At 47.5% G+C, this 25,506-nt stretch overlaps 1 protein-coding gene across 7 annotated transcripts in view; it reads left to right on the top strand.

Moving 5' to 3' along the window:
- The window catches only part of Lrig1 (leucine-rich repeats and immunoglobulin-like domains 1), a 100,361-nt gene that overhangs the window by 51,333 nt on the left and 23,522 nt on the right, over positions 1-25,506 (top strand). For 6 of the 7 annotated variants that reach the window (XR_015685574.1, XR_015685575.1, NM_001427801.1 and 3 more), the window contains 3 exon segments: positions 20,563-20,700; positions 22,652-22,795; positions 24,284-24,427. Coding sequence is in view for 5 of the 7 variants with exons in the window: in NM_001427801.1 (NP_001414730.1) it covers positions 20,563-20,700; positions 22,652-22,795; positions 24,284-24,427 (426 nt within the window). In the remaining 2 variants the exon portion in view is untranslated. 7 annotated transcript variants of the gene reach the window in all.

The raw sequence follows: 25,506 nt of genomic DNA, 5'->3' as shown, positions 1-25,506 counted from the left end.
TTTCCTGGTGTCACCTGTGTGGCAGCAGGCATCTGTCTGCCTGGAGGAGTGGGCTTCAGGTGAACACTCAGGAGAGTTGAATGGCAGGAGACATGATATACTGACGAGCGAGCGTTATCAGTTTGTTGTTTATAGGTGGCTGAGTTGGGGCTCTCCAGCTGACTTTCCAAGGTGCTAGGGAGGGAAGGAGCGGAGCGGAGGAGCAGTCTTGTGTGTGCCCCACCCAGCAGGACACATACTGCCCCTGAACAAACAGTTAGAGCCCGGTGCTGGTGAAGGCCCGCAGGAGTCAGGTTTAGTCTCACTCGCCTAACTGTGAGTATCAGTCCCTGGCATCTTTGAGATCCTTGTCCTCACCTAAGCCTTGAAGCACCTCTTTGTTGGTGAGGCATGCAGTTCTCTCCTTGCTCTAATGGGTCCCCTCTTGTCTTTTCCAGCCTTGAATTGTATATAACCCTGCCATTTCTTCTTGCTTTCCCAGCCTTCTGCCCTGGGAAGGCTTTAGTCCTCACCATTGGTAGGCAAAAGGTTAGTGAAGACCAGCCTGCCTCCGTCTTAGGTGTAAAAGCCATCTTATAATAAGACAAACCAGTTCACTCCTGTTTATGATTAGACCTGTTCCTCAAGGATTGGGCTGTGCCCCCTGTAACCCTAACTACAAATGGTTCTATACTGCCTGTTTCAGGTAGCATCTTGCAAGCCTCCCTTCACTTCAAAGGCTTGCTATGGCTGCCTTGTTGCAGCCACCCGTTGTTATGCCCACCTTGCAGCCATGCCTTTGTTTCAGGAATCATTATGGCTAACGTGTTATGCTTATGTTCTGCTCCCGTAACCCTCCCTGTCTATTTTGCCTGCCAACTTCCCATTTGCAAAGTCTTGTCTTCCTCACATCCAGGGCTGCTCTCTGAATTCCGACCCAGGGTGAGCCAGGCAGTCCCAGGCACCTGTGAAATGAAGCTTGCTTTGGTTTGCTCTTTCTCCTCACAGTGCTCAGGTTTAACAATAAAGGAAAGCAGCAGGGCATGGGCTGGTTCCTAATGGACTAGGCAGTTGTACACTAGGCCTGTGCGTCTGGGGAGGCTCCTGGGAGGTCCTGGGAGAAGCTTAGTAACAACTGTGCCTTCTTTTCCTGAGGAAAACGTGTACCTGCAGAGAAAGAGAAAGAGAAAGATAATCATCCTACAAGGGCTGGGTGCTGTCTGAGGTACTTCATGTCACTGATGGATGCATGGCGGGAAAGGGTTTCAAATGAAGAGTCATTGACCAGAAGTAGCTTATCCTGTCTGTGGTAGCAGAGTAGAGAGGGAGGCATCAGCAATTAACACAAGAGCTGAAGCCAGTTGGCAGAGACTAGAAACCCCTCCCCCCAGCTATAGGAAACAGAAGTTAAATCGAAAGCCCACGGAGCCCTCCAGAGAAGGTAGTGAAGGGCATGGGCTGCAAAGGGCTGCCAGGCTTAGGGCAGGAAGCTTTGACAAATCTCAGTCCTGTCCCAGCTGTCCAGCCCATTCCTGTTCTTAGGAGTGCCTTTCACTTCCTTAATACACTGTTCCCATTTCTATCCCTGTCCATGTGTCCCTACTGTAATCTTTGTTTATGACAAGGACTTGGAAATCTCAGTGGGTACCCTGTGGACTCTGATCCACAGCTCTAATATTAGACTTCCGTTCTTCCCCTCCCTGAAGCGGGTGTAATTTACCACTGTTCAGCGAGCGCAGTGAAACCCTAGGGCATTCAGGGGTACTTGTAGGATGATTAGGACATGGCTAGCTCTGTTTTGGGGGGGGGGTCAGTTTGCCTTTCTGTCTTTTTTCTTTGTCAGCAAGCAACTAACTGTTAGGCAAGCCAGCAAGCTTCTGTTGAGAGGACCTGTGGACTCAGGACTGCAGCCTCATCGGATGCTGAGTGCCACCAGTGAGCCTCAAAACAGAAGATTAAATATCTACTCCAACCAGAGATCAGCCCTGTGTCCCAGCAGCTTCCCAGGATTCTGCAGTGCAGACGTCCTTTTGCCCCCAGTTGAAGTGAGCCTTTCTCTGGGAAAGGAGCCCATGTGGCCTGCCTCCTAGAGAGCCTGCCAAATTACACACAGTCATGACTGGTCATTTTCCTTCTCTCCCCCTCCCTCGCCTTTGAGAGTGGGGGTGGTGGTAAGCCAGGGAGATGAGAGGTACATCTGCAAGTTATTTGCTGAGAAAGTGAAGGGAACACCAGCTGCAGAGCTGGGGGAGCCCAGGCAGGGGGGCGCTTGTAGAATACCAACGTGGTCATGGAGGTCCCTGCCTTTTTGGGAACTCAGCAGCTCAAGAGTGCTGATATTAGTTCTTTGGATGGTGTTCTCTCTCTCTCTCTCTCTCTCTCTCTCTCTCTCTCTCTCTCTCTCCCCCCTTTCCCTCTCCCTTTGTTCCTCCCCTCCCCTTTCTCTCCCTCTCTCAATATAGTACAGGATCCAGTGGGAATACAGGCTGCTCCTGATGGCCTGAGAAACCATGGAGGCCTTGGAGGGGAGGAGCCACTCCTTGCTGCAGCGGGTTCTGAACACCCTCCGGGGCTCTGTGACATGCCTCTTGGAAGCAGAGCTGCTGTGGTTGCACAACCTCCCGTGTGAAAGGGGCTGGCTCCTGCCCACACCAGCAGACTCATTCCAACTGGGCCATTTCCTTCTCCCCTCCTCCCCTCCTCACTTCCTGCAGGTGGCTTCTCTAATCCAGTTAGCACTTGGGGAAGCCTCTAGTGCATGTGCACCTAATCCGAAAATGGCTGGCTTGACTTTGACCTGCAGCATGACCTTGCAAAGAAGGCTGGGCCTATTGTGTCTGCTCACACCTGGGAGCCATTTTCAGCTGTCCTAGCCCAAGTGGAAGAAATGTGTTCATGTTTATACCAGGCCTTTCTTTCATAAGGCCTGCCATTGTTGGGCAGTATATATGGAACGCAGAATCAACCCACTTGTGCAGAGGTTAACAGTTTGTAAAGACAGGCTAGATGACTTGGTATATTGGCAGGCATATGAAATAGACATTTTTTGAATTAAAAAATGGTCACATGTTATCCTTCCACCTTTTTATATATAAAACAATGATAACAGAGTTGCTGTGTGTTGGCATTGTCCTATGTGCGTTCTGAGATGCACTGCTGTAGTTCAATGGGATGCCAAAGGCACAGAGAAGGCAAGTCTCTTCCCAGAGGTTCCTCCTCTCCACATCTCAAGCGGGTTGCTCACTTTGTTCTGGAATGTGTGGTCTGGGAGCTTAGGGGAGTTTTGTCGAGTCCTGAGCTGACATAGCAAGTTGTATTAGGTGTGAGACACCTTGGATGTGTGCAAGATGCTTCTGTCCAGGTAGTGTTTGTTTTACAAGCACTTGTTGATCTCAGGTGAGCTCATTTGGAGCTCGTTTGGTACCATTTTCATTAAGGATTGCAAATCCGGGGAAAGGCTTCATGCCTCTGCAGTCAGGGTGATCTTCCCCATCCTCTCACATAGCTGGTTCTTCTGGGGGGTTATGGCTGTCAGTTCCTACAGCCAGGGGAGTGATCTTGGTGCCAAGCCTCGGCAGAGCCCCAGCCTCCTTTGTGGTAATGCCAGCAGAGTTGCCCGTAATGGGGACCTGCCCTTGAAGACATGACTCTAGGGCAGATTCCGGGGCAGTTTCCTCACTTCCTGGATGTATTTCAAACCCAAACAGCTGAGGCAAAGGTGCCAATTTGTGGTTTCTGTTCCCAGCTTCTTAACTGGGTGCTGAGTGAGTGTGGGGAGGCTACAGCACTGTGGCACCCTGGGCCCTGTCTCCAGGGCCAAGAGCCTCTGCACAGCTGCTTGGGACAGTGCCTTGGGGGATAAAAAGATACTATCCATGGGAGGGCTGCTGGGAAGTCAGTTCTGGAACACTCGGCTTTGTGGTAAAGGTAAATGGGGTCTCCTTTCTTCCTGCTGTCTCCTGTAGCTTCAGGTTGGGGTGAGGGGCTTGCGCTTTGTTGCTGTGCTCTGAGGCTGTTGGTTTCCTTTACCTGAAATCAGAAGGCCTGGTCTGTCTGCCTGGAATTGATCCTACTTGCAGATATTCCTTCTGGATGATCTTTTATAAACCTGTTGGAGTTTAGAGATTGTGTGTGCGTGCGTGTGTGGTCATTCTTGGCTTTCTGGTATATTGGTTCCTTTAGTGGAATCTGTGCAGTAGATTTCTCTCACTCCACCAGGCCTTCTGTTAGCCGTGACTGTCCTGGCATTTTGTTCTTGTTACACTTTTTACTTTAGGGTAATTGTTGATTGACAAGTGGCTGTGAGAAATAGAAATTCTCTGAATAGGTTTAGCTCCATTTCCTCAGTGGTGCAATCTTGTAAAATTTCAGAGCCAGGGCATTCCTATCATACAGTCAAGGCCTAGAACATACCCATGCCCACTAAAGGCCGCCCGCATGCTCATTCCACTTCCCTCCTGCTCCCACACCAAGGCGCTATCTGCTTGTACTGTTTCTTTTCAAGTGTTCAGCACACTCTGTTGGGATCGTCCTTTTGCTGAGTGTAGTTCCCTGGAGGTTGGTGGGCTTGTGTGTTGATACTGTGTTCCTTTCTGATAGCAGGTGTATCCCACAGTGTGGATATATCATACTCTGATCTTTCACACATTGAAGGACATCTGTGGGTTGTCCAGGTTTTGGTTGTTCTGAATAAAGCTGCTGTGACCATTCATTTCTCTGAGATAAATTTCTCTGAGATAAATGCCTTAAAGTGCAGTGGACAAATTGCATGACACCGCATGTTCTGTCTGACTGTTTGTTTTAAAGAAACTCCTGCACTCTTCCAAAATAGCTGTGCCATTTTGCATTTCCACAAGCAATGTATAAAGAACACACTGGCTTTTTTTTTCCCCTTCTGGTTAGCGTTTGGTTATATATATTTTTTCTTTCTTTTTTTTTTTTCGGAACTGAGGACCGAACCTAGGGCCTTGCGCTTTCTAGGCAAGCACTCTACCACTGAGCTAAATCCCCAATCCCGTATAAGTTTTATTTTTTAATTCTTTGGCCATTCTGCTACCTTCTTAAATCTGTAGATTTAGCTATATTTCATTGTGATTTAAATGTGCATTTCTCTGAGGGTCCGTGTTGTTGAACATTTTCTCCTGCTTTATTTGCTACCTGTGGGCTATTTTATTTTTTGCTGTTTTTTGGTACAGCTCAGGCTGGCTCTGAGCTCCCACTTCTCATAGGTGTGCACCCCAGTGCCCAGCTGCCTGTGAATCTTTTTGCTGAAATGTCAGACTTCTTGCTTATTTTCAAACTAGTTATTTTACTTTTCTTTTTAGTATTTGAGTTCTGTAAGGTCTTTACGCATTCAGGACCCTGGGTCTGTGATGGATGTGTAGTTTGAAAATGCTTTCCCCTAGTCTGATATTTGGAAGTAAAGTCCAGTACATTACTTTCTCGCCTTCTGGATTGTGCTTTTAGAGTCAGGTCTAAGAATTTGCCTAGTGCTAAGCTGAAAAATTTTCTCTCGGTTTTTTCCTCCATATGTTTTGCAGGCTTACCTTTGGCATTTAACTGCACAATGACATGCTTTAAAAGCATGTAGTTCCAAGAAAGAAACGGAACATGTGTTTGCTCTTGTGGGCCGGCAGAGCAGACAGGATTGGGTCTGGTGTTCAGGGGTGCAGAACAGTGGCATTGACTATGGTGTTTCCCTGCTGTAGCAGTCGTGTCCTCTATAGGGTGGATAAGGAGGACATCATTAAAGGACCAACTTTTAATCCCATCCTTGACTCTCCAAGTGTGCTTAGTTTGTATGCTGAAAGGCTTGGGAAGTTGTGTGCTAAGAGAGTCTAAAACTTATGATCAGGAGATCAAAAGTCTTCCAGATGAGGCAGGAAACAGGCCTGGTTTTATTTTTAAAGGCACAACATGGTATAACTCCCCAGAGGGAGAGGACTTTGTCTTAGAGGCTGCAGCCAAATGCTGAAACAGCTTCTCTGCCTGGAACTGCAGGGCTGTTCCAAAGCTGGCTTATGGATCTAGGGGAATGTTTCAGTGGCAGGCGGCCCTTTGGTGGCCCCTGAAGAAATTTCTAGGACATCCTGGCTCCAGTTCGCTTTCTGTTCTCTTCCTGTGCCTCTTCTGCTCACAGAACACCAGTTTGCTGGATGACTCCCAGCCAGGATGTAGCCTCTGAGTGTGGATCTAGATGAACCTTGCCTGGCATGGCTGGGACCAGAGGGTGGAAGGCTTCTCCTTGGAGCATGCTTCCATGCCATCATGCTTTCAGCCTAGGAAATGAGAGTTACCCTCCTCATCTGTGTAGGCATGGGGAAGCTGACCACCTTAGTCATGTTCAGTGTAGATAGAGGAGGTCTGATGCCCTAAAGCAACAATGTGTTTATAGCTTGTGGGCTAAGGGCAGGTGTGTGGGTCACTGGGGGTACATATACAATGTTTCCTAGTTTCATTGCTTCCTCAGCATCTGTAGAAACAGGTCCTACCACTATTCTGATCGCATGGTAGCCTAGCACAGGGGATGCTTCTCTCTGATGGGAGGTTCTGGGTCCTGTCCAGTTATAATCTCTTCCCCAAGGATCTGACTACTACCCTCCTCCATCACGTCCCTGAGAGTATGGGATTTACATTCTGAGCTCCTGTGTAAAGTTATTTCCATCTGCAAAGTGAGAAGGCCAGCCTGTCTGTGGTTAAGCTCCAGTGAGTTTAATCCAGGTTCCAGCTACAGTGACTTTTTAAAGTGTCTACCACCTGGAGTAGGCTCACATGCTGTGAGGCTGTTAGGGTTTTATAGGAGACTCCAGACTGCAGTACCCAGAATCCTCATCTGTGCCCAGTGCACACATAGTGAATCAGTGAAGGCCATGCCCCATACATACTCCTTATCTAGGAATTTCCAGTTAAAGATTAGGTCTCCTGAGGGCCAGACTGATGGTTCAGGGATAAGAGTCCTGGTTGCTCTTCTAGAGGACCAATATCAATTCCAGCACTTACACGACTCCAGGTCCAGGAGCTCTGGTGTCCTCTTCTGTCCTTTGCAGGCACGCTACACATGTGCACAGATATGTAGTCAGAAAACACAAAAGCCATTTCTACACACAAAAATAAATACAATCTAAGAAAATAATTAAAATGAAAAAGATTAGGTTCTACAGCTCAGCATCTAATTCACGTTTCACTGGTTTTTAGTTATTTTTTTAATAAGCTTATTTACCAGATTGAAAAGCAGAGTGGTCATTGTGCAAAATAGTAAGAATGAAGATTTGGTTGCTTGTCAGACTCTGGGCGAGAGCTCCATCCTACTTTTCTCCGTCTAGGACTTTTAGAGTGGTCGCTGTGCACACCGACAGCCCATGTATCCTGCCTTTGGCTTACACTGGATAGACGGCCTTCTGGTATACCTGACACCCAGGGATGACATGAAGTGTGCCATGTGAAGGAGTCTCTGCTCTGATTGGAATGTGATATGAGGTCACCCTGTTGTTTCTCATCCTAGTTACATCTGTTTTCTAGTTCTGGCTGGTGAGGTCAGTAGGAAGAGGGACCACAAGAGCTGGTGACAGAACCCATTGGCTTTTGGGCTCCTGATGTTCCCCACACAAACTAGCATTTGCATGTGTGTGTGGGTCTCTTTGATGAGAACCCTTGCTGGATATATCCCTTAGTGGAGAGAGACTATTCCTTATGGCTGCTTAGTCAGGGTACCTGGAGTTTGTTGCTGACCTTAAAAGGTTCTCTTCCTGTCTTGTTTTAGCAACTTCCAGCTCCTACCTTTTCTCCTTCTCCATCCCAGTAACAGGAAGAGAAATCCATTTAGCACACTGCTAGGTGCAAGGGACTGGGCAGGAACCTGGGCACTGCCTGGCTCTGTCTGATGTCGTTCAGACTCTGGGGGCTGAGAGAAGCTGTGTTCCTCATTGTTCTGTAGGAGTTTTCTTTCCTACCGGCATGGGCCATGACCTTGACCACGTAAGAGACTGGCTTTAGACTTGTTTCCTATAAGTCAGGAGAGGCAAGGCTAGTCTTGCCGCACCCTTGGCCCTTTGGTTGTGCCAGGGATGGAGGCTTGACAGCCTGGCAGTCTGCTATGGTCTAGTGGAGGAGGGTGCAGGGAAGCACCGTGGGTGTGCTAGGGTATGAGGTAGCATATGTACAGGTAGAGGTGGCTAGGGTCAGAAACAAGGAAAACAGTTTTTTAGGGAAGATAAAGCTGAGAGAGCATCTGGGGGCCATGGTGGTGGCCTTGACCAGGAAAGAAAACATTTGTGGCTTTTCCATGTAGGATGTCTGTATGTAGATGAAAATTCAGATGGCCTTCTGACTCTGATAGACACCATGCCCTGCCCAGATATTAGGACAGATCTCCTCCTGCAGGCATGGAAGGAAGTACAAGTCTTTAGAAAACCCAGGCAGTATTGGGGATCCCAGCCTGTGTCCCCAGGGATTAAAGGGAGATGTGGCTTTCAGAAAACACTGGTCAGTGGCATCTGACTAGAACCCTTCTGAGGGAGTGGGAAAGCATTGTGCTGGTGACCTTAGGATGACAGCCCACTGTCCCGGAGCCAGGCAAAAAGAAACAGCAGCTAGCCTTGATCTCCCCACCTCTTCCCACTGTTTTCTTTAAAATCGCCTATAGGTTCCTTACCTGGAAAAGAAAGTTAACTTTCTGCTTTTCTTTTAATTCCTCCTCTTTGTTAAAAAGTGTCAGACTCGATGGTTTTTCCTGTGCTTTTTCCTCGTAACTGTCAGGAGGTTGAGCTGGAGTCATAATTCACTTGTTTGCTAAACAAGCCCTGGTGGAGCAACTTCTCTTCAAAGCATTTTTCTGGGAACTGAGGGTCTAGCAGCTAAGAAGAGAAAGTGGGACGGCCCAGCCAGTGTGCACCTCACATTTGACTGCTGTGATCTCAGGACTACATGATCCCTAAGGAGACTTTTTTGAGGTGGGGGCTGAGACTTGAGACGGTTTCACTTTGCAGCCCAGGATAACTTTGGGCTCACTAGGCTGGCTTCAAGTTCAGTCTTCCCCTGTCTCATCTTCCAAGTGCTAGGATAATTGGCACCGGCCATCCACACCTGGCTGAGATTTTGTTTTTAATTAATATACTTTTAGAGCAGATACAGGCTTATAGAATCGTTGTAAAGTAGAGAGCATTCTCTAGCACCCCCTTCCACCCCATTGGTTGCTTTCCTTGTCTTCCTGGGGTCCATTATTAATACTTGATGCTAAGTAAATACAGACTGACATAGTGTCTCCTGGAGCTGCAGCTCTGTGGATCGAGATGTGCAGTGAGTCTCTTGGGACTCTAGTTGTTTTACCCCTCCACCTTGCCTTCTTCCTATCCCTTTTGGAAACTGATACCTTCCTGTTGAGGTGTTTTTATCTCCTCAGAATTTCTCAGAATGTTGTTCTTCAGAGTGTGTATTAGGAAGCCTTTTCACATGGGCCCTTTTTACCCAGCAATGTACATTTTCCTGAGGAATTCTTTGTTACTGTTTTATTTGTGCATCTTTATATAGGATGCAGCAACACTGACAGTTACCTCGTCCTCACCAACCAGTTCTCCCCTAGGCTGGGTCCTTCTACATCCCGGCTTCTCACCCTTCCTAATGCTGCAGCCCTTTAATACAGTTCCTCATGTGGGGACCCTAACCATAAAATTATTGTTGCTACTTCATAACTGTAATTTTGCTACAGTTTTGAATCACAATGTAAATATCTGATATTCAGCATATCTGATATGGGACCCTTGTGACAAGGTTGTTAGAACCCCCAAAGGGGTTGAGACCCAAAGGTTGACAATCACCTCTGTAGACTTAAATGATGCTCCTTGATTGTGCCTGGGTTTCTTCTTTGTAGACCTGTAGCTTCTAGCTCAGTCTTTGTAAGCTGGTGGTGAGGAGACAAGTGGAATCTGCTGCAGCAGTGTCCCTGAAGCCATGCGTTCACGTGGGTGAGAGACATCAGGTCTTTTCTTTTCAAAGAGTTAATGGAAACTGTATGGTGAGGACCCCAAGGGGGTCAGTGATCCTGAAGGAAGTGAGCCGGCTGGGAGGTTGGTTGACACACAGCCCAGTCCTGCCTTAGGAGGGTTGACCCTGCCTGGCGGAGGCTGTTTATCCTGCCACTGGGCTGCTCTTGTTTTTTATCCAATCTCCACCTGAATAAACAGATTCAAAACGTCATCTGCAGCCAGGCTGAGAATCTGCCAAAATTCCCCAGGGAACGGGTGATTCACTAGCAGCAGGGGAAGAGAGAGGCCGTGAGCAAGAGACCTGCTCGCTCTGATTCTCACTTCCTGTCCACCAAATCATCTGGGCTGGACCGTCTTACAGGATACTGGTGTCTTCTAGGAGGTCTTCAGTTCGCACCATGGGACAGATGGTTTTGGTTTTGTCTTTAGGAAGATGGTTATAAACTAGGATAGTGGGGGCAACAATACCTCTGATTGTCATGTTGAACTTTTCTTTAGGTTGGCCTTTGAAAGCTCTACTGTGCTCATCTGCTTTAAAAGTCTCCTGGGCCTTGCGTTGAGGCTGCATACAGGCATTAATTTTGACATTGTTCTTGCCAGCTTGTACCTTACACATGCTATCATCACTGTGCACGTTGTTAGTCCTCATTTAACAGCCTAACAAGGGGTTCAGATTGAACTTCTGTGGTCATGAGCTATGCTTCTAATACTTAAGTTTTTTACACTTATTCTGAGATGGATGGATGGACAGATGGACGGATAGATGGCTTTTTCAGGATCCAGTCTTTAGTAGTCAACTTCTGCCATGTGGGTCCCAGTGATTGAATTTAAGGTTGCTAGATTTGGCAGCAAGTGTCTTTATCCACTGAGCCATCTCACTGTGACATCCCTTGTAACATAATAGGTTTTACAGGAGCTAGGTGTGACTTCCAAAAATGCTTAAACGAAATAGCATAAAATGGGTACTGAACAAACCGTTTCTCAGGTTCGTTTCAACCTTGGAGAATGTAGTCTACAAGAAAGCTACCAGCATGTGAGGCTGGAGATGTGCATGCCTGATGACCATGGGTAATGTCAGGACTGGCCCTTGCATGCCTACCAGATACGCACCAACAGGCATATTTGGAAGGCTTTCTTATGTTCATGGTTATGATTTTCACAATAGTCCCAGCTGGAAATACTCCAGTGCTGGTTAAAAAATGGAATGGAAAAAACAAACAAAAACCAAATAACTAAATTAAATTTCAATAGAAATACCATGCTGTCATTTGGATGGAGGCTCAAGCTTTAGGAGGGTGAGAGTAGTGCCAGCCTGGGCTATATACCTAGATTCTGTTACACACACACCCACACAAACACACCCGTGCGAACGTGCGCGCGCGCGCACACACACACACACACACACACACACACACACACCTAGATTCTGTTGCGCATGCACGCACGTGCGCACAAACGGGCAAACATGTACATACACACACACTCTCTGTCTCTCTGTCTCTCTGTCTCTCTCTCTGTCTCTCTGTCTCTCTGTCTCTCTCTCTCTCTCTCACACACACACACACACACACACACACACACTTTCTCAGTAGAAAAGAGCAGTCTGAGTAGATCTCAAATGTGAACGAAAGTAGCCAGAAATACAAGAGTTTATGTGGAAGGATTTTGTGTATATAAAGCATAGAAATAGACACAATGATTCACGGTTGGAAGAAATTATAGGATTGATTTGAGAAGAGTTGCAGTTAAGAGAATGTCAGGAGGTGGCAGTTTTCTGTCTTGATCTGAGTGATGATCGTGTGGGTCCTATATGCACTTTTTAATAAAATATGCTGAACTCTGGGTATATAACTTATGTATAAATGTATCGGCGTGACTTTTATATTGTAACAATGTTTTTAAATAACCAGCTGCTAGCATCATGGCCTGCTCAGGGGTGCCTCGTTCTTTTGAACTTGTCATCTGCATTCTGGGTTGCTATGGAAGTAAAGGTCATCAATGATTGGAAGTGAGGACTAGTGAATTGGCCGGCTTCAGTCTGCTTCAGAGTAATTGAGACAGTTTTAGAGAGACACACAGTGTGGCTCTCTGTGCGCTCCACTCTTTCCATCATGAGGCATTTGGATGCAAACACCCCTCTGAGAAGCAGGAGGGCTTCTCAGTGCTGCACTGTTTTACCTTCAGGGAGGCTCTCTGGTTGTCTCACACTGTGTCAGTTACATGTACTGTGTTTTAAGCTGTACCATAGTTTTCCGCGTCACCCGTGGAAGCCTTCAGTTGTTCTGACCAGACTTTGAGTGCCTGCTAAGGTTGAGCCAGTGGGCTGTGTGCTAAGTGGCAGAGTCTCATAAGCCCAGAGCAGAGCCATGGTGTGCAAAGTGCTCCACGTAGTCAGAATTGCCCTGGTGCGGGGCCTGATCAACTGTCTCCGGGACAGCTGTGGGAATGGTGGGCTGGAGGTGAGAGAGCTGAAGATCTGCTGGACATGTTACAGCTTTTTTCTCCTGTTCAGGTCTAGATTGTGGAAAAACAAACAAACAAACAAAAACAAAAAGCAGTTTTCTTCAGAGGTTTTTTCTAACTTTAGTGATTTAAAATTAGGGAATATTTTTGTTTCTTAAGAGTTCAGTTGTCATAATGGCTTGAAAGAACTAAAGGTCATCAGTGATTGGATGTGAGGACTAGTTGGTCGGCTCAATCTGCTTCAGAGTAGTTGAGGCAGTTTTAAAGACACGTACTGGGAGCTCACTGTGCGCTCCATGGTGGTGCATTGGCTGAAGTCTTTCCTTCAGCTCCAGGATGTAACCTGGGTCATCTTCAAAGAACAAGTCAGAGCTGGGAACCTGGGTTTCATTTACTTCTGAAGAGCTGGGAAAGACAGGCCCTGAAGAGTGCAACCAGAGGTGTCCAACATGGGCGAGGAAGAAAGGGAGGGTTTCTCCGAAGAGGGATGTTTAACCCAATTTTGCAGGTAGCTAAACCTGGTAGAGAAAGGAGACTAACAGACAGTTACAGAGCTGTACCAGACCGAGAACTAGAGTCTCTCCTAGAAACAGAAACTGATTGCCCTGCTATCAAGAAGGTAGCAAATAGTAAGTGCCCAGTCTTGGCTGCCGCTTGTCTCTGTGAGTAAAGCTTCAGTAGAGCACAGCCACACCGACTTTATATCGTCTATGCTGCTTGGACACTGTAGAAGCAGAATTTGAGTAGTTGTCACTAACATCACATGGCTTACAAAGCTTATGTTATTCACCACCTGGCCTCTTACAGAGTAAGTTTGCTGGCACAGACAATGAGTGGGTGCATAATTTCAGGAACCAGAAATCTCCACTTGACCTACTATGTCCCTGTGCCTTTGATCCACTCACCTCTCCTCCTGGCTGTGATCTCGGACATAAGATCTTTTCCACTGCTAAGGGGACTTCGTGAACCAGGCTTCACAGGGCGGAGTGGAACAGGTGCCCGTGATAAGAAGTCTTAAGTGCTCCTCTGCGTGCCTCGGTATGTTTTACTGTCTAATTTAACATCAGCTCTGAAAATGGAGCCAAGTGGAGGGAGGGAGCTTACCATGCTTACCCTCCTTTGAAGAGTGATATTATTTTTGAAGCCTTTAGCAGGTGTTCCTGTAACAGACTTCTGCTGTATCGAGTTTTCCTTACCCCAGAGGGCAGCCTCAGGGGTAAACTAACACTTGATAGAAATGAGTACCTTGTGACCAGGCTACCACCCTCTACCCGAAATTCCTGACTGCAGAATCACTGGCTTTGTGAGTGTTCCTTTGATGAGGCCATTGCTGCCCCCTGCCTTGTACTGTCCTTTGCTTTTGTAAAAGGAGCCTGTAGCCTTCTGCAGCTTCACTTGCTCAATGAGGAGACAGAGGTAGTCGTCTGACAGCTGTCTGTGAGCTAGTCTTCCCTCCAGTGTGAGTGAGGCCTTTGGTTCCAACTGTCATGTTTGCCTAAGCTTGGTCCCACAGGTCCCGTACCCATATGCTGTTCACGTAGAACCCTGGGAAGTTGGAACTGGTGGAAGCCAGTTTACATAGACCCATCAGAGTTCAACAGTAAATAGGTAGGGGCCGAAGAGATGGTACACCGGTTAAGAGTACTTATTGCTTCTCTAGAATACTCAGGTTTGATCCTCAGCACTTAAAACTGCTGTAACTCTGGTTTCAGGGAATATGAAATTTGTTCTGGCTTCTGTGGCACAGGTACTTATGAGGTACAGTGGCATACATGTAGACAAAACTTACCTGTACACGTAAGATTAAAAAGAAATAGCCAGCGAGTATGCAAATAGAGCCAAGCTTTACTGTGTACCTGCTGGGAGAACCTTAGTGGGCCAGGCCAAGACTCAAGGTCTTCTGGGTTTGCCTCTCACCTCCTCCTACATTAGTTGTGACCTCAACTGAGTAAATTCCAACAGAGCTCTGAGTCTTCATTGCTCTGAACCATCCAAGTAGAAATGGTGGTCATATTTACCTGGCTGGACTGCTGTTTGGTTTCATTGTTTTGCCCAGGACTGGTTATATTACCTACAGCAGTTGATCAGCCCTGGATAAGAACCTGGAGATGAGTCAGAGTTAAGGAGATGAGTGTGGACCTTCTTGGTAGGTGAGCAGTCAGGTTAATGGGCGATGTAAAATGACTTGTTTGAATATTCATTAGGAATGAGGTGTTTCCTCATCTGGGCTACATGGGACTCTGTCGTAAGCAAACAAGCAAACAGACAAAAAGAAAAGGCAGTTTGGTGACATGGTGTGCTGTCTCGAGTTGGTCCAACAGATAGGCTTTCAGGTCCTCTGCTTTCAGGACGGAAGAGGGACGGCTTCCCTGTGTGATCTCCATGCGTGTCCTTGAGCTAGAAGGCAGGTTCAGCGACCAAGAAGAAATGGTGTTAGGGGTGTTCTGCACTCGTGGGTCAAAGATGTGAGTTTGCTGTGGGAACAAGAAGGGGATCTACCCCAGTCAGTTGGAGGTTAGTCTTGGATTTTCTTTGAAGTCTGGCTCCCTGAGACTGCTTGGTTGTTCCAGGGGCAGGGGATGGCATTCTTGACACTGAAACAGGCCTGGTTCCTAAGTGAAGTTGAGAGCTCTGACTCAGACCTTTGTTCCTGAGAAAAGAGCCTGGTTTGCCGACTTGCACTGAAATGTGCAATGGAACAGGAGGGAACCAGTTATCCATTCATTGTTCTCACTTCCTTTTTTCAAAGCACTTCCTATGAACTAGATCTACAGATTGCTTCTAAGGATACAATGTGACTAATAAAGCAAGGACTTGGTTTTATTGAGCAACTTCTAGAACATGTCAGGTCATCAGCCTATGGGTTCTAGGAACTTCATTTTCCACTTTACAAGTGGGACTCTCTAAGATTCACACCTGTGAGTGGCACCATTGGGCTGTGAACTTGACTGACAGCAGTCACAGCACATCTCTGTAGGGCGTGCCATGTTTCAGGCCAGGGTCCTCAGTCAGATCTCATGTATCTTCATACTGATTGTCTTTCAAGGAGAGCACACACTTCTGTAGGGTCAGCGCTTCAACAGCCAGGCTCTGAGCTTGGGCGGGTGTTCAGGAAGGGTTACTTGGGGCCCATGTTGTAGTTGATGGCAGAGATGAGGCCCCAGAGAGAATGTGGTTGTATTCTCAGCAGCTGGGCTGCCTTGGACATGACATAGGTTTTTGCATCTGGGCAGAACTGTCATAAGACCTGTGGCCTAGCAAACTTCTGTTCCTGTCGATTCGCCTGAAGTTCTTTGGTGACCTGTGTTGTGCTTGTCCCCTTCAAGCCTGCAGGCACACTCGGAAGTAGAAGGACACCTTTCTCCATGGCAGCCTGCCACGGTGGGAAGGACGATGGAGAGCTAGACAAGTATGTACCCAGTGTAGCAGAGAAAGAGTGTAGACAAGGTGGGTGGTGGGGGTGCATGTGGGGCATGGTTTTAGAAAGGGTAGCCAGGAAAGCCTCACTAGCAGAAGTAAGGGATGAGGCTCATGGATCTGTGGAGAGGCAGTGTCCCAGGCAGTAAAAGCAGGAAGTACAAAGGCCCGTGGCTTCTCCAGCAGGGACAGATATGGGGCAGAGCATATGACGTTAGAGAGTGGGAGCATAGGCAGGTCTGTGACAGACACTGCCTCAGAGGCCTTAAGTGACAGGCTGCAGTCGGTTGTTTTCAGGAGAGTGTCATGAACCAAGACTCACTTTGTTTTGATTTTTAAATTGTGTTTTATTTTTAACTGAAGATGAAATAGACATAAAGATTAAGCAGAAGTGCAGTAGTTTTTGCTGTCGTGCAGCCTTCCTTGAGGTGCTTCCTCTCTCGAATATTAAAACTCCATGTCCACCACCAATCACTCTATTGTCTTTTCTTTTAAAAAAGCACCTGATTTTGCAACAACATTTGTATTTTATTTTTTGGTGCCCTCTCTCCCTTCCTTTTTGAAACAGGCTCTCATCATGTAGCCTAGGGTACCTAGAACTCTGTAGAATTTGCTGTGTGGTTGAGGTTGGCTTCAAACTCGTGGTCCTTAGGGTTAGGGTTAGGGTGAGGGTTGAGCTTAGATTCTAGAACCCACGTAATGGTGGCTGTTCTGCAAATACTCGTAGCTCCAGCACTGAAAAGCCAATAACACCCTCTTCAGACCTGCATATACGAACAGGTTTGCATTACACACTTACACATATGCACAAATAAAGTAAATCTTTGGTAGCACTAAGAATGCCATTTTGTATATGTTGTGCAAAATGTTAGATGTATAGTTAGGGCCATGTACAAACTGTTGGAAATTCTATCCTAATTTAAAACACAATTCATCCAACTGTGTGGTGTGTGTGTGGTGTGTGTGTGGTGTGTGTGTGTGTGTGTGTGTGTGTGTGTGGTGTGTGTGTGTGTGTGTGTGTGTGTGTGTGGTGTGTGTGTGTGTGTGTGTGTGTGTGTGTGTGTGTGTGAAATTGAGGTCTAGTAAAGCAGCAGTTTTTTTTTTTTTTCTTTTTTTTCGGAGCTGGAGACCGAACCCAGGGCTTTGCGCTTGCTAGGCAACCACTCTACCACTGAGCTAAATCCCCAACCCCGTAAAGCAGCAGTTTTAAAATGTAATATTTGATTATATTTCAGAGATGAACTAGCATGATACATGCTCAGTAATGAAAAAGTTTAGAAGTCTTTGCTTTTTAGAGTTAAACAATTACTTTTCTATAAGAACAGAAAGCTTACACAATGGGAGGCATATGGGTCTATAAAATCAGTATGCAAATTGAACACTGACTGTAGGTCATCAATTATTTTGCAACACTTCTTTGGTGAGTGTATAAATAGTACAGTAAAAGCACTAGACTTTGTAGCTGACAGTTGTTTCAATTGTGAGCTCAGAAGTGTTTCTGTAGCATGCGAATATGCACAGCACAGACTCAAGGCTACAGGGAAGCCAGGTATGGGTATGTGCAGTTGGATGCATCGTGAACCCATGACACATATTAATATTTTGTCATCATATCTTCAGTTTTGTGGCCCCATCTGAGGTGGCACAGTTTAGGCAGCTGTGGTTTATCCCTCACTTTCTTTATTCATCTGCCACTAGACATGTGGGTTGCTTCGTTTTTTGAATATTCGGAATAATACTTCTGTGAACACGTGAAAATGTCTCCTTGAGATCAGCCTTCTGTTCTGGGGGTGTTCAAAGGTGGTGATTCTGTGCTGCAGCTTAGTTAACTGTTTAGTTAACTGTTTTCTACAGCACTCCCCACTGCTTGCTGGAGTCTCCACGTTCTCTTGTGTTCCTTTGAGAGGAGCCACCATAACTTTGATTTGTGTTTTCCGTAAACGCTGATACCTGGTGGCCATTTGTGTACTTCTTGGAGAAATGCTGTCTGCTGATTGGAAACATTGTTTTATGCTCTTTTTTTTTTTTTTTTTTTTTTTTTGGTTCTTTTTTTCGGAGCTGGGGACCGAACCCAGGGCCTTGCGCTTCCTAGGTAAGCGCTCTACCACTGAGCTAAGTCCCCAGCCCCGTTTTATGCTCTTTATGTGTATGACTGTGTGATGTATTCTATGTCTGACATGGCTGTAGATGGTGTCGGGTCTCCCTTGAGCTGCTGTTACAAGCACCTGACATTCATGGCGGAAGCGGAACTCAGGTTCTCTGGAGGAGATCAGAGTTATCTCTCCTGCCCCCTTTGCTGAGATTTTAATCATGGTGTTTTGTTGTTGAATTGTGGTGGCTCTTTATCAATACCTAAACCCAGAAAGCTTAAGTTCTATGTGTAAATTAATGCAGCATTTGTTTGTCCCTGTGGACAGTACTCCAAGTGTCTGGATTACATTTAATACCAGTATAGTTCAAATTCTTTGTACATAATTGTCTTACTCTAATGCTGTTGCTCTGAGGATGATGACAAGAAGAATTTGCATGTGTGCAGTACAGGCGTGATCACTTTTTTCTCCTGAGTATCTTGTGAATGCATTTGTCTAAATCAACAGATGTGGGAGCCACAAGATCCAAGTCGACTTGTTTCACCTTATTCAGATGCTTGATTTGCAGCTGTCTTCCCCGCCCCACATGTGATCCCATTGGCTCCCTCAGCTGCGGGCTTGGGAACAGACTGCAGTGGCATTGCTCACCTGGCTGTCTTTGCTGACCAGTGGATGTTTCTCTTGCTCTGTTGCTTGGCTCCTAAGGCCCCCTTTCTAATTCTCTTGTCCCTCTTTCTGGTGGCTACCCTTCTCACCTGGCCTTCTCACTGAGTGCCTCCTGGTTTAGTTCAGCCTGACAAGCCAGCTCTTAAGTCTGACCCAGCTCCTGATGTCCCCACCTGGCTCCTCCTGCCTCAGTTCTCCCCTCAGGCCCTTCCTGATGACTTCTCCCCATTTCACTCTTAGCAGAGCTCATGCCTCACTCCGACACAGTCTCTTCATCTCCATGGCTGCTTCTCTGCTCAGTGGGGAACTTTTCCCACTGTGTGAGAATGTCTTGTCTTCTTAACAGTGGCATCTATCCAGAATGGGGGCTGAGAGTGCAGCTCAGTGGATAAATATACTGCCAAGAAAGAAGAAAAGTGCAAGACAAAAGACTGAGGACAGAGGAGACAGAGGGGAGGTGTTGGGCAGAGGAGAGAGGCAAGGCTGTCTGTCACAGGGCTTGCTTGTGTCAGGCTTCAGAGTGCCAGGCTCTGTGTGGAGCCCTCCTTCCCTGTGCAGCTCCTCTGTCCCTGGCTCCTAGTACTATATGCAGAGTCCCGGATGAGGCCCAGTGCTGGGCCTTTATCTCTTGTTCTTTTTCTTCCCACACTTTACATAATAAAGCTTCTCTTTTTCTTTTGGAGTCAGAAAACTGAAGAGACCGCCTTTATTAAAGACATTAATAAAGAACTCAGGAAGTAGCTTGGGGAGGAGCCTAGAGAGGTAAAGGGACAGGGCCCCTCCTCTCAGGGAAGTCTGTCTCTCCCTCAGCACAATTGTGCAAATGCATTTTGAGTTTCAGGGCCTGGGAGAGTTGTGAAGAGAACAAAGGGGCCTGACAGCCCAGAGCTTCTGGGAAAGAGGGCGTTGTTTATGCCCATTGGAACTGATTTGGTCAAGTGTTTGTTTAAAGGAGATGCCACTTGGTAAGCAACACCAGGCTTTTTTGGTTTTTGTTCCAGAAAGAATTTGATTGGCTGGAGAGCTGCCCCTGTTTACTCATAGCTGGCAGAGGGTGTGCCGGGGACCCACAGTCGCAGCACTGCCACCCAGCAAACTTTTCACTGTGCTCCAACCCGTGCCCCCGCCCCCTGCACCCCATTGTCTCTTGCCTGTCTCCTGAGGAGTTGTAATGCTGGCTAGTTAGGTTTGGGGTTTTGCAGAAAGAGGATTAAAGGTGTGGATAAGTCATAGCAAGGAAGTTAAGCACCTCAGTACTCCCCAGAATCTTTAGTGTGGTTTCAGGTAGCAAGCTGTGGTCTCCTCTTTCAGATCTTTCAGATGAGAAAACCAAAGCCCAAATCACCGAGGCTGGGGATTCAGGGATTTGGACCCAGCTGGGCCCAGCATGAGCTCCTACCTCATTTCAGAGTCAGGTTGAGTCATCATTACCATGGTGTTCTTCACACTTGCATCTGCCTGCACGCTTCGCACGCAGTACATTTCAGTAGAGTGCAGTTTGTGACATCCTTGGTTAGATTGAACTGAGCTCTGGGCTCTGGTACCTGCAGTCTTTAGTCACAGTGCTAGCTTGTATTGCAGAGATCAGAGATGGTGTTGGATGGGGCAGCTTGGTACACTGCATGCCCTCCATTCACTGAGCATCCCATCGCCCTGGGTGCTTCTTTTGGGTAGAAGAGCCGAGGCACAGAACTTGGGCAAAGAGCTCATTCTGCACAGAGAGCCTGTGTGTGACATGGGGCCAGCAGGTGCTAATGCAGTAGGAAGAGGAACGGGTCACACACTGAATGTCACCCAATTCTAGTTTTGGGTCAAAGTGGAATTGCAGAGACAGTGGGGAAGACAAGAGTTTGTTACCTTGTCTCTCGCTTAGTTTCACGGAGTACACAATCCAGCATGCGTGTGTGCATGTGTGCGTGTGTGCGACAGTTAGAGGTAGCTGCCATCTTATCCCTACTCTGTTTCAGGCAGCACAACAAGATCCTCAGTGTGGATGGAAGCCAGCTGAAGTCATACCTGTCCTTGGAAGTGCTGGATCTCAGTTCGAACAACATCACGGAAATTCGGAGCTCCTGTTTCCCGAATGGCCTGCGTGTAAGGGAACTGTAAGTGTCTCTGCCATCCGTGTACCTCAGCTTCCAGGCCTTGTAGTGGATGCCCTGGTGCCCAGTCCTGGACACAGGATGGGTGCTTGCTTCGCTCTGGCTGAGGCTTGGTTAAGTCCATGAGGCTGTCAGACCTTGGTTTGGCAGACCAAGGATGGGGTCGACCATTTCCAGCTCCCTATAGTACTCAATGGTGTTACAGGCAGAAGGCAGCACTGAGGTAGGAAGAGGGTAATTGACTGTTCAAGGCACCTCCCCACACCATGCAGACCCCAAGAGTCAGGCCTCGGCTCTCTGCTCACAAAGTCTACTTTAGCCCTCATGCTCTGGGCTTTCTCCCTGAGAAACTTGTGGGGAAGAGTTGGTGATGAGTGGATACACATCAGAGGGAGATGAAGAGCTTGTATTTCTAGCATCAGAGACCACTCAAACAAACTGGGTTGTGTTGTGGCTGGCTCCTTGCAGAGGGCGGCTACTCAGCTTTGTGGTTGTTTAGATGTCTTTTTTTTTTTTTTTTAAATTAAAAACCTGTCTCAGTACCTGCCTCACACGGAGTGGATGGTAGGCAGAAATGGAGAAGCTAAAGCTGTGTGAGCCCTCCCTATAGGTAGGAAAATGTGGCTTTGGGGAGGAATCTCAGGACGGAGGCTAAAGCAACAGTTCCTAGTCACGAGTGCACGTCACCCCATCACCTGGCTCTTTCTGGTTGTTCTGTAGCTCATTTGTGAGGCTGTTGTAGGACTCAGGGCAGCCTATCTTCTCAGGGAGGGTGCCACCTTTTCCAGGTCATTCTGAGACTCCAGGGACAGAAGTGATTGCTTTCTGAGGGTTCTTCCATGAACAAGAATTGGGAACAGGAGGCTTTGGCTTCTGTGAAGCTGCTGGGAGGGGGCTTTCTAAAGGTATCTGTCCAGCTATTAGCTAGTGCTACGCTGGATTGCATTGTGCTCTCTCTGCTCAGGGCACTTTCTCCTTGGCAGCTGGTGACTGCTGTGTCTCCATCACACTGATGGCTCTTTAATTGGAGTGTTAAGAACAAACAGTCCAGCCCCGTTTGCAGAGTCCTCATGTGCCCTGCTCTCGGCTTCTGCCTGATGGGGGGAGCAGAAGTGCCTCACTCCCTCTTGGCACACACACTGCGGTTGAAGCTTCTCTAGTCTGTCTCATTTGCACTTAAGCTTTCGTCTGGGGAGGGCAGGAAGAGGTGTGGTGGTCTCTTCGTGGAGACTATGTCTCGTCTTCTGTGTCTTGTTTTTTGCTACCTGATAGAATTTGTTCTCCGAGCTGCTTGCATCTGAGCTATACACTGCCGTGTGCTTTTGAGAAAGAGTCCCTTCCTATGTAGTCACAGGAAGCTCCTCTGGCATGCATAGTGTGCAGCCCTGTAAAGATGGATCTCTTGTTTTCTAAAGGACTCACAGAGGTCTCTAAGTGCTTCCTGAAGTTGTTAGAATTATTTAAATGAATGGTTTGTGCATCTTCTTTATGTAAGTTAGACAGTTAGACAGGATCAAGTGAAGACTGTTTCTTTAAAAGTGTAAAACCCACTGACCTTGCCTCCCAGTTGATGTCTTGGTTTTAGGGCTCTCCTGGGCAGCCTGAACTAGTGGGTGGTGAGGGAGGAATCTGAGGGTTCTCTTGAGGCAGGCATTGTGCTGTGCAGCTGGTGTGGGTAAAGGTTAGTCATGCCGGTCAGCGTGAGCACAGTGCTGCAGCACGGCCTGCGTCATTGTCTTCTCTTCATCAGACATTCCTGCTACCTGCATTCCCAGGTTCCCTGTCTTCAAGTCAGGGCAGGCATGGGAGGCTTGCGATGATAAACAGCTCAATGGGGATCTGGCCCTCTGGGTCTGTCTGAGCACTTTTCCTAGCAGACTCAGCTGGTTTGGAGCCACAAGGAGTGAGGAAGGCCTCCTACTGCCACTACATTTTCTCTCCTGAATCTTTCCAGCAACTTGGCGAGCAACCGCATCAGCATCCTGGAGTCTGGAGCGTTTGATGGTCTATCACGGTCACTGCTGACTCTTCGTCTGAGCAAAAACAGGATCACCCAGCTTCCTGTGAAAGCGTTTAAGCTACCCAGGCTGACACAACTGTGAGTACAGAAACCTGCACTTTAATTAAGGTTAGCCAAACTTTATGGGGGCCAGATTTCCCCAAGGACCCTGTACCAATCGCCACCCCTTCCTCCCCCCCCTTGGTAAAGCTCTGCATAAACTATCATTTATGACCCTACCGCAACACCTAATAAAAGCAAATTAGGAGCTCGGTCTGGTGCTGGCAGGCTGCCTCAGATGGCCAAGGGAAAGACCCACGTGCTTGGATGTTTGTCCTCCCGGACACTGTGCTTCTGAAAGGCAGTTCCTGCCTCACTATTGATGTCCCACCCCCCCCCCAACCCCACCCCTCCATCCCCGTGAACTCTTGATCCTCCTGCCTCAGCCTCCCAAGTGCTGGGATCACAGGCTTGCACCACCACCCTTACCTCGGCTGCTTTCTAGTCTCAGGTTTTAGCAGTGTTTAAGGCACTGAGGCGGTCTGTAGCTTAGACGGGAAGGTATCTGATCCTTCTGGGGTAGTTTGGTTGAAGTTAACCCAACCAGAGGCAGCCAACTCTGCATTTCCTAAACTTTAGAAGTTTAACTGGTTTGGTTTTGTATAAAAGGACTTATTCTTGTCTCTTTCCAGGTAGCTAAAATGGCACAGGGTGCTAGACACCATATAGTAACCAAAACTCCTCAGGCAGTAAAAGGTTCTTCAACTCTTTGTTTCCTCGTGTCTTCCTTTTAGCAGAAGAGTATATTTCAGGAAAATAAGCTGAAATTCAAAATTTGGTTTAAACAGAATGAAGCAGTTGCAGGTCAGGCTGGCACAGGGTGGAGTATGTCCTGTCCTCAGGAGTGTGTCCTGTCTTCACTTCTCCTGGGTGCAAGAGCTTGGCTTTGCTCTTTTCAGTCTAAGAAGCTGAAGAGGCTGTGTGTGAAGCAGAGTCATGAGACATTGCAGAAATATTTGGGGAAAAACCAAGGGCTTTCTAATTAGTGCAGTGTTCTCCCACCTTCCCCCAGAGTTGCTAATGGGATCCAGCTGACCCAGATTCCTGATATCTATTGGTCAACTAAGGTTATTCTGCTAGGACTGGGTGCCAAGTGTCTGTCTGCTGCACCCCCTACTTCTCCACAGGCTGTCACTTCTTCCCATTGCACAGAGTGTAAGTTTTGCTGAAGGTACCCAGTGGTTAGGATTTTCATAGGTTGAAGCATCTGGTATGGATTTCTGTCGCTGAGCTAAGAGACACCCTAGCTAAGGAATGTACCTCTGAGTCATGCCCAGGGCCTGCTCTAGAATCATGAATGGTGGCTGTTCTGAGAGAGGACTGGGGGTGCTTACGTTCCCACAGTCCTGGGGTCCTACGGAGCTAGCTATGCAGCATTCACTGTACTTCTAGGGTGTCACCATTGCTGTTGACTGTGCTAGTGTGCCAGCTGAGGTGTACCTCCTCCATGGTTTCACCATTGACGTGGAACTGTGCAAGCTAGATGTGCACAGGGGATGTTCTGACCTGATGGCTTCCTCTCCATAGGGACCTGAATCGGAATCGGATTCGATTGATTGAGGGCCTCACGTTCCAGGGGCTCGATAGCTTAGAGGTGCTGAAGCTTCAGCGGAACAACCTGAGCAAGCTGACGGATGGCGCCTTCTGGGGGCTGTCTAAGATGCACGTGCTGTGAGTGGGCACCCTCCTGGGCTCTGGGAAGACACGAGCGTGGGAATGGCTGGTAGCCCCTGGACTCTGCCTCTTTCTGCAAAATGAACTAAAACCTAGGTTGTTTTCCTTGCGAGGCAGAAGGGGTTTTAACGGACACGTGGTCAGCTAAGGAAGTGGGAAGAGTTGGATTGCACTAGTCTGCTGGGCCTGCTCTCCACCCCCACTTCCTCCACAAACCTAAGACTGCAGAGTGGCTCCCTCCCCACATCCTCTCCACTCCCACACCTTATCGGAAGTCCCGTCTTTCCTCATGCTGGGCCGATAGTCTTTCTTGATGTGCAGGTGGGCCAAAATGCATAGTTCTTCTTGGGAGATTTATTCCCGCCTTGTGAGCTAATCAAGACACGGGGTGCAGATGTGCAACTTTTATCAAGGGGGTTTCCAGCCAGATGTGTGTAGAGCTGCCTGCTGCCAGAAAAGTGACAAGAACAGCAGAGGGGCAGTTACTGATCCTTGGATCTTAAACCTCGGCAACTGTTTAAACGGAAAGTAATGAATCTGCATCGTCAGGAAGAAAAGAGGAGGCGGGTGCACCACGCACCCTTCCCCAATTTGTTTTCCATGAGGCAGTCATTTCTAACCATCTTTGGTTTTCTGGTTTGCCAGGGTCTCTTTTCAAGTGAACACAACTGTACCACTGCCCTTACCTGTGTTCATTAGTGGTCCAGCCGGTCACTTCCTTTACTCCATTTCCCGTGCAAATTATATTACAACCTGTACACCTGCTATGGCTCCTTGCAGGTCCCAACTCCTGTTGGCTTTACAACACTTATGAGTGACAGTCATTCCCTGTTATCTCTTGACTGAAAAAGTCACATTTGATTAGCTCAGGGCCGGCTTCCTGTGTTCATTTGGGAATCTGAAGTCCAGATCAGAGTTCGCAGAACAAAACTGTTATCTGCCACTTGCTTTTTACATTGAGTACGTGCGTCCAAATGAGGGGTTGGTATTTTCCATAGGATTTTAAAAGTATACTAAGCATTGATGCTTTGAGCAGTAGGAGAAAGTCAGGTGGACAAAAGCAAGTTCTGAATGCT

Source organism: Rattus norvegicus, chromosome 4 (assembly GCF_021556685.1).
Source record: "Rattus norvegicus strain SHRSP/BbbUtx chromosome 4, alternate assembly SHRSP_T2T, whole genome shotgun sequence".
NCBI lineage: Eukaryota > Metazoa > Chordata > Mammalia > Rodentia > Muridae > Rattus > Rattus norvegicus.
Note: the sequence above shows the minus strand (reverse complement) of the source record. Positions and strands in the feature narration are given on the sequence as shown.